The sequence below is a fragment of the Gallinula chloropus genome, assembly GCF_964237585.1.
Source record: "Gallinula chloropus genome assembly, chromosome: 1".
NCBI classification, from domain to species: domain Eukaryota; kingdom Metazoa; phylum Chordata; class Aves; order Gruiformes; family Rallidae; genus Gallinula; species Gallinula chloropus.
The window spans coordinates 144,129,495-144,144,016 of NC_140085.1; the positions used below are offsets into that span (position 1 = coordinate 144,129,495).

At 42.0% G+C, this 14,522-nt stretch overlaps 1 protein-coding gene across 1 annotated transcript in view; it reads right to left on the bottom strand.

Annotated features, from left to right (window-relative positions):
* AFF3 (ALF transcription elongation factor 3) overlaps positions 1 to 14,522 on the bottom strand; it is a gene marked incomplete at both ends in the record, with an annotated part of 332,199 nt that overhangs the window by 276,117 nt on the left and 41,560 nt on the right. The window contains 2 exons of the mRNA XM_084279299.1: positions 1,736 to 2,539; positions 7,689 to 7,809. Coding sequence (XP_084135425.1) covers positions 1,736 to 2,539; positions 7,689 to 7,809 — 925 coding nt within the window. The remainder of the gene's footprint in view (positions 1 to 1,735; positions 2,540 to 7,688; positions 7,810 to 14,522) is intronic.

The window sequence follows — 14,522 nt, forward strand, 5'->3', positions numbered from 1 at the left end:
ATATGTCTACATGTCTAGAAACTGCTGTATAAATTTACCCTTATGCAGTGGTATGAATTACATACAACAAATGAAAGTTTTCTTTCCTGAGGTAGGTGAATTTGGAATGCAAATGGTAAACCCTGAATTTCAGACAAACAAATGATTGCCTATCAAAACTCTTTTCCAAACTATTCCTTAGAGTATTTCATACATGTAAAGGGGGGAAATTTGAAAGACACAGACAATTGCCACAAGCATCTTTAATTCTAATAATACTTCCTACTTGCAGATAGAAGCACAAGTCTGAAAGAGGTAATAATAGCTAAATGGATATTAGTATCTGCCATTACCTGATCTATCTGCACAATTACAGCTGCTTGTGAATGCTAAATTTGCTTATCAAATCTGGCTTAAGAGCCTAAAACAACCCCTTTTGAGGAACAGCTTATCACCTACGTGTTGTTTGGAACTGATGGAGCTCTAGCTCAGAGAAAAACTACATGGGTATAATGCCTAAAAGAGCTGAGAGAAGTAATTGCTTCCAGAGAGATTTCTTTCCCAAACCAAACCAAAGGGGGAATACAACAGTCAACTCCATTTCTGAATAAAACAGGCATTAAGGGGCCAGAGAACTCCACCAAAAAATTAGATTTTTCCTCTCCTTTAACAATGCCAGAAACAAAAATGTTAAGACTAAAAACATCTCAAGACACATCACAGCTGTCAAATAAGAGTAAACAATCATTGTCTCTGCTCTGAGAAAGTCACAGTGATTCACCCAAACAGTCATTTAGTCCTATAAATATTCTAAATTGTTTAAGTCACGGGAGATCTACCACTTCGCACAAGAGGCTGGTGCGACCATCTCTGTATTGGCATCCAAGCCTCTGAATACACCCCAGGAAAAAAAGTAATCACCCTTTATTCTGTCAAAACCAAGCATCTCCTCCCCATCCAAAAAGGCAAAACAGAAAATCATAGACTGTGTAAGCGATAAAGCAAGGCGTCCCACTGGCACAAATGGAATGTGAAATAAATGAACGTGAAATATGCTCGCAGAAATCTCTCATATCTACTGCTGGTAACCAACAGAAATGTTGTCTAGAAGCTTTTTCAGACGTGTCCTCATACTTGTAGCATGGCTGGGTTTTTACGGATGGTGATTCTTTAGGAAGCAAACCTCACTCTTCCTAGAAATTGTTTTGAAACAGAAACACATACTAAGAACTAAAAGGAGAGTCTCATCCCTGTATTTTTATTTATTCCACAAATTTCGTATCGTTTAAGTAATTTATTTAGATTGCAAAACTACTGTCACATCATTGAGGGCAACAGAACTACTTCTGATCACAAGCACATTATTTAACCATTGCCAAAGAAAAAGAAACCAATGAAATATGAACTTTTGGATACAATACACATGCCTAGAAAAAAAAAAAAATTAAAAATATCCAGACTTCATATGTGGACACTCAGGAAAAAAGTCAGTGATGTAACATATCCTACTAGAAAATGTGCCATTGCAGGAAGTGTTATGGCCCTGACGACAGTGAGTATTTCACTGTGAAACTGCTGTTTGCAATATACTACGTCAACGTTAAAAAGAAAATTCAACATGCAAACTAGTACGTTAAAAACTCATAAAGAGACAGTTGCAATTTGGAGTTCTAAGGCTCCATCCATCCATCCATCCATCCATCCATCCATCCATCCATCCATCAGGGTATGTCATAAAAAGTATAAACTTACTTACCTCTTCTTGCTTAGGAATGCTGAACTTTGCTATCTTTGACTTGGTCCTGGCTGAATCAGGCTTGTTAGAAGGCACTCCCCTATACGACTTGGTCATCTCTGCTGGTAGCTTCAGCTTTGGAGACTCATCAGGAGCCTGGTCTTGACCATCCATTGGCCTGACATAAGCTGTAGGTTTCTGCTGAACCAGACTGGGCTTGGAAGCAAGAGAGGGCGGGAAGTTCTGGACGCAGTGCCCGCCACCATGCTTTGCTGGCCTCTCTTGCGCTTGAGCTCCTCCTTCCGAGCTACAGTTGAGCTTTGCTGGCTGCTGCACTCTGTTGACGTTGTCTCCTAGTGTGGCTCTCAGTGAGCTTTGCTGGGCAGCGCTGGAGGAGGAAGAGGAGGAGGTGGGACTCGATGCATAGCGTTTTAGTTTCTCCAGACTAGATTTTTGGTTTGCCAGTTTGAAGTCACCCTTGTGGGACTCCAGCGACCGGTGCCCATGCTTGCTCGCTCTCTGCTGGCCATCCGAAGCAGCGTTGTGCCCAGCCTTCTGCCAACCCATCGTGGTGCTTTTGCTCTGCTGCGCAGGTAGGGCTGCTGGTGTGGAAGAAGTAGTGCTGGAAATGGGAGGAGGAGGCGGTGGTCTTGAGTCCGCAATAAGATGTTCATCGGGCTTGGGGAGAGACGTCTGAGGAATCCCAGGTTTTGGAACCCCAACGAGGTGGCTCTGGTTTGACCGGTCAGTTAACAAGTCTTTCATTTCATCATAGTTGCCCAGTGTATTCTGGATGCGGTTCGAGAGCTCATCCCCTTTGTTAGTCTGCAAAACAAAAATTGAGTGTTCTGCTACAGTCAACGTAAGAAAAACAAAATTCCCTGCATGCCTCTGCTGAAATCCTTACTGAAGTAGCACTGCCTTATTCAGCGGTGGTGTTGAGGGATGAAATCGAAAATCCTTATTGTCTCTGAAGACACTTGTCAACATCTTAAATCTACCCTGAACTGGAAAAGCTATAAAGGGCCTTAGAGTATATAAAAAAAGAAATCTATCACTGGTATCATGCTGTAGTTAAAGTATATTACCTGGAAACTAGAAAATTTATTATTGCAACTACATTGAATGGTTTGGATTAAATCTGACCATGATAAAACTTTTCCTGTAACCCAGCGCGAGCTCTCCTGCAGCCATGAATGAAAACACTGCATTCCCAATTTCCTTCTCTGACTGCTTAAATTTACAGATAGCAGCTGGGAAGCTGTGCAACATCCAGTGTAGGCACTGAACAAACTCACCAGTCTAAGCCAACCACATACTCTGAGGTGACTTGAAGACAGCTTGTAGGACAAAGGGAAAAATACAGACGAGTATGTCCCTTCTTCAAAAATACTCTAAGAGGATGCTTGCTCCAGGGCACTCTCCTCTTTGGTGGGGGGTGGGAGGGAAGTGAACACAACTCCCCAGATTATTCACAATGCTCAGTACTTGCTGTGTGCAGCAAGGGGGGGAGACAGTCACCCTTCCTCCCCTTTAAGATTAATTGTTGTCTTTATATTCATCCATTTACTTCCTGACCGAAGAGGCAGATGTGCAAAGAAATTATTCAGTCAGAGAAAGCATACTGGAAAAGCTTGAAAACCCTTGCTTTATAAAGCCACTGTAAGGAACAGGGTGCATAATCAACATTTATGCAGCTGAGATTTCTTCTGAACTTGGCCAAGATTCAGGTGTATGCTGTTCTTTGCTTTATGCTTTCAGAGGAAGACAGTAATGAGCCAGAGGTGTTCTCCTTTCTCTCTTCCAGACATGGGGCCTGGATGGGAAAACTCACATTGGCTTCAGAAGGCCAAGCTTTCATCTCAAGACACTTTGGTTTAGAGGAACACAGAAAGAAGGAGAAAGAAGGCAGTAAAGGGAATAGAGAAGACCCCCTGCAAATTATATAAAAAATACAAAAGATGCAGCAGCAGTATTTTTGTTTTAAGCCTTCAAATAAAATTTTGTTACTCAAACAAAAATGTCCTCTAGTTCAGAATTTTTTTAAAGTTTTCTTATTAAAAAAACCCGAGTCTAAGCAAAAATGCCCAATAAATGAGTGCAGTGATTGCCACATGCTAATTCTTAGAGAAGTATAGTGAACCCGTTCCTAAGGTAGGCAGTAGAAGCAGTCCTGTCTTGCTTGAAACTTGTCCCCTCAAATTTCAAGGACACTAGCTTGCAACTACGTAACATACGTTACAGCTAGACTTCTAGTATGTTAGACAATGCTGTCTGAGAAAGTTGAGTATCTACCAACAGGATTTACTGAAGGGAGAAACTCAGAAGTGTTGCACCCAAAACATTGTTTTGCAAACTTGCAGTGAGATGGCTCAACTGCTACAGGTTGATCTTCTCTGCATACGCAGCTGCTGTTGTCACAAGGACAACAGCCTGCTAAATGTGAAGCATTAATTCACAGACAGCAAGTGGCTTAAAAAAAAAAGGGCATTCTTTTGCTTTATGGGAATCACATTGATGTCATAGAGAAAAGGAAACTACTAACAAGGCTTCAAAAGTGGGAAGCATCATATATATCTGAAAAGAAAGAAGGTTGGAGATACACTCAGCTGTGTCCTGGGCTCTTGGGCATCTCCTTGACGAACAGAATTACTTCCCAAAAGGCATTGGAAATTTTCCTTTTATATAGTGGATCTCTTCTGTGCTTCCAGTGGATCCTCTACCATGTGTAGATACCTCTGTAAAGAGGCATGTATTTCCAGTTTTTCTCTAGGGAGTGAGATCTGCCCTCGGGCCTGGACCCAGGCTGAGTGTGAGTTTTCTTTCCCTGCCAGCAGCATGGAAGGACCACCAGATGGAATGGGACCTCTGCCACCCACAGGTCTCCTAAAGTACAGACAGCTTGTGGGGCAGCTCTCCATCTGACTGTCTCTAGGTCCATGAATTTAAGAGAATTTATGTGCAAGTTTTGCCCCTGGAAAGTCCAAATTCCCAGACAAAAGGTCTGTTTTTTTCTGATGACCACTATTTGGATGAGAAGTAAATAAAAGCCTAATTTCAGACTGATTATCTGTGGACTATTACTAGCCCAGAGGAGTCAACGTATTGTTTTCTATATGAGTGTGATGTGATGTGATAGTCACACAGACACACCTCATATTGAGAAATCCTAGATAACCACAAGAAACTAATCTAATGCTTTTACCAAGGGTCAGTGTTGTTTGCTCCTGCTGGGTAAAATGGGGACAACCCGAGGTGAGAAGATATTGTGCTGAGCTGATCTCCTCAAGAAGAGTTCACCTACATCCTCTTGGGGATACGATGGGATCTGTGGTAACTTGTTACAAGCATCAGATGTAACGAGTTTCCTGTTATTTGCTCAGAAATATGGCCAGCCTTATTTAATCTTTTATATAGGGAAAATGTGATCACAAAATGAGTAAGCAGGAAAACCACCCTGTGCAAACATTTCTAACTTGCAGTGCTCTGATATTCTACTGCAACGCAAGATGTACCTGTGCATTTGAAAACTCTAAGATTCAGCACTTTAAAAACGGATGGATGGTCATCAGAAATTTTTGTCTTCATTAAAGATGCTCAGATGGTTAATGAGACAAGGTATTCTGTCCAGGAAATAGCCAGAATTAAATTCCTGCTTCTTACCCCCTGTAAAAGACATTTTAAGTAAAAGATACTGGATTTCCCGTAATCCTTCATAAAGGGTTGCTATGGATACTTTGAACAGGATAAGGGGCAACCCGAAGAGTAAGGATTTTTCAGAAAATCTGATGTTACAGGAGTAGCGATACATGTCAAGGTGAGAGAGGACATAAGATTTAAGAGATTTCCCATCTGCCTTTGATTTTCAGATATGGCCTTCTGAATGGCAAATCCTTTGGCTTTAGCTCATGTTTCTCAAGCTGTGCAGAGGAATACTGAATTTAATCAGAGCTTGCAGTGAATGTCTGCTATAACTTCATTCCCCTCTGGAAACACCTAAAACTTGAACATGATCTTTAAAGACAGTAAGAGCAGGTTTCAGCTTTGCTTTCGTGGAAAGGTTTCCTCTTTCACAGTCAGCCTCTCTCCATGATAAGATCAAAGAGCCGGATCCACAGCTCTGCACCCCCACCCTGAAGGTTTGCAAGTGCCTGGATGAGTTCAGATAGCGCAAGGGTCCATCAACAGGGAAGACGTGACATTCAGAGGACGCCACTGCTCAAATTTTGACATCCAAAACCGTTAAGAATGGAGCTGTGGGTGAGTTACTCAGCTGTCCAGACCTTTGCCTTTCTCCATGTTTCTTTGACAAAGCTAGCTTCATCACATGCTTGTCCAAAATAGGTATATAATGTTTCAAGATAAGAAGCATGGATGAAGCCACTATTCTGATCTACCCACAGGATACCCCCTCACTATCCTCTAGAGACGGCCATGATTTTTTACCCGCTCCTATTAAAGTTGATGGAACTATACTGTTGTTGCATAGAGGTGCCCTCAGACATCCTAAGTCAGAAACTACTGGTGTCTCCATCATACATGGAAGCCTGTGCTGTGACAGTCAGTACCTCGGCACACAGTTGACAATCACAGTGCACAAAATATTCCAACTACACTACTTGAGCCTCAGTATTATCAGCTTCAGGTACCTCCAACGAAATGGTATCAGGGACCCAGCAAAGACTGACCCTTTTAGTGATCAGTCTATTTGATTGGACCTACCAACTGGAAAATTATTAGGTCCCATTTCAACAGCTGTCTCATTACATGCCAAGACACAGCTGACAAGCTTTTCAGGCTTCTTTCCATGGATTAGCCCTTGATTGTTTCACAGTAGACTGTTTCAAGTAGAGCCTTGAGGAGGAGTTCAAGACATTTCCCATGGTTTCTAAACGTCTTTGTAATGAATCTGAAATTCAGGCAGCTGGAGGTCAGCTTCAAGGCAGACAGAACCATCTTCTATCAGGGGACAGGGTCGGAAAGTGGTAGATCTTTCTTTTTTATCAGGGACTAGAAGCAAACAACAACCTGGAAGAACTGCAAGCTAAAAAGCTGACCCTGGGGCATGGATAGAAACACCGAAGCACTGAAGTCAGGTGCAGAAGCCAAGTGCCCGGTCCCAAACAGGACTCCTGGAAAGAGGCACTAAAGCACCCAAAGCATCAAGGATGAGTGATGCTGCATGGAGGGAAGGGCTTCAAAGATGGTGGCTGCCGCACTAACTTAGGCATTACTAGAAGAGCGATACATGATGCTTTGATGCAGGCAGGCAAAGTCTCTGGGGGAGAGGAACAGCCCCGGTGGGATAACACTCTCTGGTCAAGTTCACAGGCTTCTGGAGGCAGCAGTTAAGTGCAGAGTATCCCACCTGACCCTTCTAACAAGGGGTGGGGAGAGACAGTTGTGCCTCTTGACACTACTGTCACCATGAGGGATAAAACAGGGAATTGTGACTCATAAGTTACTTCTGCCTTTGGAGAGGGTAAAATACGTCTAGCAGTCTAGCAGACAAATATTATGGGTAATGCTTAAAGGGGAAAAAAAAAAGCAAACACAGAGATATTTTATTGCATTAACCTTGGCCAGAGCACAATGTTTACTGTATTGTTTGACCTTCCCACACAATTCTAACACAATTGTTTTCTTCTAAGTGTTGCAAAAAAAGGGCACCGTCACCTTCACCTCCCAGTTTTAATTCCATCTCAAATACTGTTAGGATATTTCTAGTTTACTTCATTCTTGCGTTCTGCTGAACATTCTAAGAAGCTTATGTATTTATTTCATATATATGTGTATATATATATAAAAATTATCTGATTCCTAATGAAGTGTCAACATCCTTTGTGAATTTTGTGAGGCTACCACTTGTCGGGAGTGTGCTGAAACCTGGACAATGCCTTCTGCAGGCTGCATTTTTCTACTGCATAATAAATAAATAAATAAACCAACAGCCACCCAGCTGGGAAGCAGCTACCTTGTACGGTTCACTGAAGAGGGAGTAACTCGTGTTAAACGTGCCATCCTCCTGCTGGGTCTCCTGATTTCTCCTCTCCCATTCTTTCCTGCGCAGCACGTTTCTATCCGGCTCGTAGACACTGCAGCAAAAAAAAAAAATAAAATAAATAATAGCAATAGCTTTTTAAGAGTTAAAAATTAGCGGGCAACATGCAAACCAGTGTGAATTTAAAAGGGAAGAACTCTGGTTTGCAGACAGATGGCAAAAATAAGCAAGAACGTGAATCAGACGAATGCCAGTCCAAGCTGGCTGGGGAGGCTCAGGTCTCTGGGAACACTGGTGCTTTCTTCACACAGAGAATAGATAATTAAATCCTTAAAGAAGAATAAAAAAGAAATCACAGGGCAGGATCTAGTCGGTGAAGAACTTCTCTGCTTGAAATGTGACAAAGGAAATATCTAAGCAACTTTGACAAAGACTGAAAGTACTCTTAAGGCAGATGGTAATTACAGCTATGAGTAAATAGAAATTATGAACATATTTCCACTTATGACATATCCTCTGAGTGTTGTATGAGAATGCTCCTTTTTTCACATGGATGTGTTTCTGTAGTGATTCTTTCATTAACTAGCTCCCCAAAGAGCTGTTAAAACTACATGCTGTAGTGGTTTCCACAGTTAGGCTGCTTCTTCTGATCTCTGTTAATCAGCCAAGTGTTGAAACTACTACTGAAACAATTCCTCTTTCTGATGGATTTGACACTAGCACAACTTCAGAGCATGAATAAATGAATACTGGCTCGACAGCGTATGTATGGCTGGTAGCGTGTAGCTGGAGAAAGAATAAAATCACTGCGTCACACAATAGTATTAGCTTTTAGAAATGAACTAGTCTCTCTCCAATACAGACATCCAGAATAAAAATTAACTTCCCTCCTCCCACCCCTCCCACACCCCCCAAATTCTAGTTCAGTGCATAACAACATAAACTAGAGAACCCTTTCCCCAAATTTCCCCAACACTGCCACACGTTTGCACGGCCCAGCCTAGCACAGGAAACCAGTGTGCCTAACAAGCTTTACACGTTACTTCAGGACAATGTGACGAGCGTGCCGATCGCCTATTTTGCTTATCTCAGCTAATGCCTTTCCTCTGGCACTGTAAATCTGTAAAGGAGAAATATATATTAATGTCATGCAAGTGCACCATGTGTTAATAAAAAGGAGGTTGTCTTCCTAACCAGCTTCCCAGTTAGCAAAACATATGTCGCACTGGCTACCCACGTGACGTTACCTAGTACGCCTCAGGCAAGGCAGCAAAAAGGCCAACAGCTATCTGATTCTAATTTGAGACTTGAGAGCGCTGAAAATACACCAGATACGTTAGACGCTATTAGTATTGAAAGCCAGTGCCTTAGCACTTACCAAACAGACACAGACTCTGATGTTTACTTCCCCGTGCTGCTGACTTGGAAGTTGGACCATGGAGTACCCTTCTGATGGGTCTGAAGGCACCTGAGGGCAGATGCCAAATGCCGAACAGGGCTCGAAAGGTGGGGATTTATTGTGAAACAAAGGGGTTTCAGTACAGCAGGTTGGAGACAGTTTCTGACCACCAGCTCTTTATTCCTCTTATAGGTGGTAGAGGGCTTTTTTGGGAGGTTATCCTGTATTTTTCATGAGCAACGCTTGTTATTCATGCCAACACCCTCTGTTTGAAAAGTAGTGTCATGAGGAGGCAATTGTAGGGGTAGAGTTTTGGGCACAGGAAACGGTTTCCCCTAAGAAACAAGGGATAGTGTAGGCTTCCCCATGGGGTGCCTGTGAGCGGTGATCATGCCACTGCACATGTTGCCGAGGTCGGGAGGCAGAGCAGTTGCTATTTACTGCTATGAGAGCAACAGTCCTCAGTTACTACCTCACGCCAGCTGAGTGTACTCCCATCAGTAGCAATCACCTCTGTGTCTGAAGTAGACTTTCTGCAGCCCAGAATAATCATGGTCAGTTGGGGTTTTCCTGATATTGCAGAGGTCTGTTGGGATGGGGGCCTGAGACAGGGCTAACCCACCACATCCTCAGTTGTGTTTCCTAACCCAGAACCTCTTGACTCTTTGAGATATTTTGCATTTGGACCCTAGCCTGTAGTCAAAAAAGAGATGGGCAGCTCCCCTGAGATTAATTATAATAGTGATCTATACTCAGTCTCTGAGAAGTAAACAAGTGCAGCGTTCTTGACTAGGCCTCAAATGAATTAAAAAATGCACTTCTGCAATACTCCTAAAGTGAAAGGACACTTTTATCCCTTCATTTGAGGGAGACGTATTTGATGAAGACACAGAAGTCATTAGATCTCTGCACCCCCAAATGGTATCTCTGAACTTCCCAAAGGAGAAGTATCACCATCGCCAACACAATGCACAACCTGCAATAATTCAGAACGATTATTCAAATGGCAAAAACATGTGACAGTGCCTAATATGCCACCTAAAAGCAGTAAGTTAGGAAGAGCTACAAGTTGCGAGTTGTATGCTTGTGGTAATACCAGATGGCAAAATCTCTAGCATTTGTGAGGCTGCTGCTTATTTGCATGAACATTGCAAAAATCACATTTCCTTGAACGTATGTCACCAAATGTATTTATTTGTTTTGGTTCGAGGAGAATAGTGCCAACTGCTATAATTGTCTTTATTGCAAACACTTCAGTTAATGGAAAATTATTCTTTTTAATAGTTTCCTTCCTTCCTTCTTTTTAAAAAAAATCTGTTATTTAAAGCGGTCCCAAATGTACATGTACCTTTTTAATCTTTTACAGTGTGTGTCTTTTCCAAAGCTAAGCCATGAAGAATATGTTAATAAAAGTGTCGAGATTTTCTTCCTTCACTCGGGCATGTGTGTGTATGTGGGCGATATGTGTATACATACGTGTTCCATGCACACTTGCACATCAGTTTATGGATGAAGAGTTTTGCTAGTATGGGCCACAATGTTGAAGCAGTTTTCCAAGGCTTGGAAGTCAAAGAACATGCAACCATTGATCTCTCAGAAGTCAGTGTCATTTATATTTGTTTCATACAGGTCAAACTCCAAAAGGAGAAATTTAAGTAATTTTTAAAAGGTACATTGCTATTTTTAAAATGCTGCATCTGTTTCAAATTCATGCTTAAGGGACATGAACTGAAGCACAAGTAACAAGTCAAACACTTGCAAAAGTTATATATAAGTAAGTGTTGTAATTTAAAAATTACTCTCTCTTGAATTTAGCACACTGCTTGAAAGGCCACACTTGGATTTATCTCAACCCTAAGATCTGCAAAGAAACATACTGGACTTACCAATGAATTATGTCCAAATTCCAGTGCCTGAGGTTCAAAGGTTTAGGTGCACCTCCAGCACACCATCACCACCCTATGGTCACAGCAGCCCTACCTTCTCTGATTTAGGATACTTTGAATTAATTTCACTCTCAGGTATTTAACAGATCAGAATGCTAATGGATTGCCAAACTTCTCAGCATAGGTATGTTTAACAAATTTTGATCCGTTGTGATGCCTTTTGGAAGATTTTTTTGATGGCTACTAGGTGAGTGTGGGTCCCCATGAGACCAGCATGAAGAGGAGAGTCCAGCACAGATGCGCTGGTCCCTGATGCGAGGGTGGGAGCCTCCCTGCAGTACTGACAGAAATGCTCGTAGCTTTCTTCCTGCTACTCCTGATACCAGAAGGAACTGTTTCCTTTAGTCCTTAATTAGAAATAGACAGAGATGGCTCAGGGGACAGTCTGAGAGCAGAGCAATAACCTTAGCTGAAGAGCCTGGGACTGGATTTAATCTCCTCCAAAGTCCAAGGAGTTATGTAGTCTCAGGCTAGGCTGAAAGCAATCATATAAAAAGCCTAAAGTTTTAAGTGTTGAAGAGTCTCCTTTTCTTTCCTTTTTTTTTTCCTTTTCTTTTTTAAGCACACTATTTCTGATGCCATTTACCTCCCTCAGACACCACTACTTGGAACAACTCAAATAAAAAGGTCTAATCTCCATGATAAACTAGACCAACATACCTTCCTCCTCCACTTCTGGGGAGCACCCAAGTTTTGCATTCAGAGGGAGATGTCCTTTTCCCCAAACTAAACCACTGCACCTTCACCAAGGAATCACACTCCTTCACGGATGTGTGGTGTGCATTAACAATGCTGCTTGACCTTTTCAGAAATTGCAAAACTGCCGCATCACCAAGGGGAGATACAGGAAGGATACCATGATTTTGCTACAAGATCATCATTCTCCTAACAGCTGGCATCTTTCAGGCTGCAAAAGACATGGGTAGGTAAATTGAGGCCAAGACCATGGGGTGCTCCCTTCGCCTCGCATCAGTTTATTTTCTGGCAAAGGAAAGGGGCAGTGACTCAGGCAGCCTGACATGCATGACAGAGGAAGGTGCTACCATGCGATACACGCACCGGGCGACAGCTATTGAATTTGTTATAGTTTGCAGTAACCTGACATCTCACCTCTGCCTTTCTAGACTTTCCAATATGATTTTCCAGTCCAAAGATTTAGTTCATTGTGAATTGTGAAGGCTTTGCAACACCTTTCCTCCCCCATCACCCACCTCCCTTCTACCTCCCCACGCACACAAATATTGTGATATAAACTTAGCAGGGGTAGCCTTCTTACTTGCAGTTAATGTTTTTGACCCAGGAGGCTGATCTCCCTCACCCCAGCAGCTACATACCCACAAAACTTTGAGAACCTGAAGTCCAGACATATTAATAACAAAAGCAAAGCTGACACCTCATGTTAACATTCAACAATTCCTTAAATCAGCTAAAAAACAGTTCCCATGGGTTCCTGGCAGGCCTTTGCTAGGGAAGACCTAGATCCCCTTTGCAAGGGATGAACTTCTTTCCCAGATGCTGCCACCTTACATCCAAACTTCCTCATTTGTGCCCAGACTGATCCTTCATCTTCCACAATCAAACTAAGAGGTTCCATCACACTGCAACACCCACTGCCAGCGTCACGGAAGTGTCTCCAAACTGCCAGGTCCAGTCCCAGAATATCCCCTGGGAGTGTACAGAGCCAATCATGTTCCAAACACACCCAAAAAGGTCCCAAAAAAAATAAACCACACTGTAAGTGACTATGGATGCATTTCAAGAATAAAACTAGACCCGCCAACAAGTTTTCTGTGAGGACTCATATATCTTTGAAATTAAATTTTAGCACACGGTCATTTCTGAATTATGAACAAAGTTGGAGCTGCTTCAAAACCATGAAAAACAGGCAATATTTCAAGAAAGTAGATTTTAAAATGGTTTTCTGATTATTCTCAACATTTCCCCACAAATTGTGATCTGGCACACAAGTCAATATACTAAATTTCAGGTTGAAGTGAGGACATTTTCTTAAATATTTAATAGCCTAATTCTCCCCTGAATTACAACATTTATGCCAAAGTATCTGGATTGAGTAACTCCTGGGAGAAACTTACACAACACAAAACCAGTCAAATCCTGATTCAGGACAGTGATTATGAAACTGAATTCAGAATGAAAATTGGTTTCTGAATTTAAACATGCCATCATTCCCATATATCCTTAATATTTTAAAACACAACACCAACCAACCTGAGACCTTGCAATGGCAACAGCCCAAAACATTTTTAGAAAACGGCCTTAATTCTGACAATATAATTACAACAATTGAGGTTATTTTGATCGCCGACTTGCTGTGCTTAACATGGAAGTGCTATCATTTAATGCCTGTTTTCTATTCCACGTCCATGGTTTTTGCTGGACAATTTCTTGGTACCGGTTGGTTCCATTTGCAGAGGAGCATAAATGATGCTTTTTTGGGAACTAATTGCTAATGGGTTATGGGGAGCTCTCAGAGATGGCAACCTTACATTTTTGAGCATTAAACGTTTTCCCTAATGACATTTGAACTACCAATTTGATTGCAACAAAGGGGCTGCCTTGGATGAACAAGTGGCGTAATCAATAAAACACCTTCCTAGGTTGCAACTGACTTTTTTAGACATTTTATCTAGCTTAAACAGCAGAAGTTAATTTGAGGATTTTTACAGTATTTTTTCCCATTTACAAACAGGAATGCCGTGGGGTAAAGCAATTACTCTGATTTACTGTTTTCACTTTGATTGAACATAAAGATGTAGCAGGGTCTCAAAAAAGCAGTAACTTAACAAACTGTGCTCCTATCCACAGACAGATAAAGTACCTACTTTGCTATTTCAAAGAGTTTACCTCCAGGCAGCAGCACAGAGCAAACATCAATCAATGACATGTGTCTAAGATGAGATTGATGTTTACTCTCACAGCTTTTCATCTTACATCCAATAAATTATTTTTCCTTCACCAAAATGCCTGGTTAAATTTCATTTTTCACTTTGCAGTATCAGTTTTAAAACTTTAGCTTCCAGCAATTTGAAAGCCAGGATTCATTGACGCTTCAGCTTTTACAGCCTGTTTATGATTTGTTTTAACCATGAAACACTGCCGTCCAAACACGAATACGATCAAGGGGGGGGGGGAGCTGAGACGGTCCGGCCGCTCGCAGGTGGGGGCAGGTGCAGGCTGGAAGGTGCAAGATTGCTTTAATTATCTGCCTGGAAATTCCGAGTCTGAATCCGGGAGCTGTATTTTCAGGGGAGATATATCACATCCACCAAGCGAATGCATATATATACATATCAGGTCTGCAACATCAGCGTCAGAGCGTTCAAGGCAGGTCTTCTGAGGGCTCAGGCTAGGCAACTGGAGGGAACCAAGGGAAGGCAAATCGTGGGTGCAGTTGCTATCTTGTGGGCACTGGCAGCTGACACTGGCAACCTGCAAGTGCTC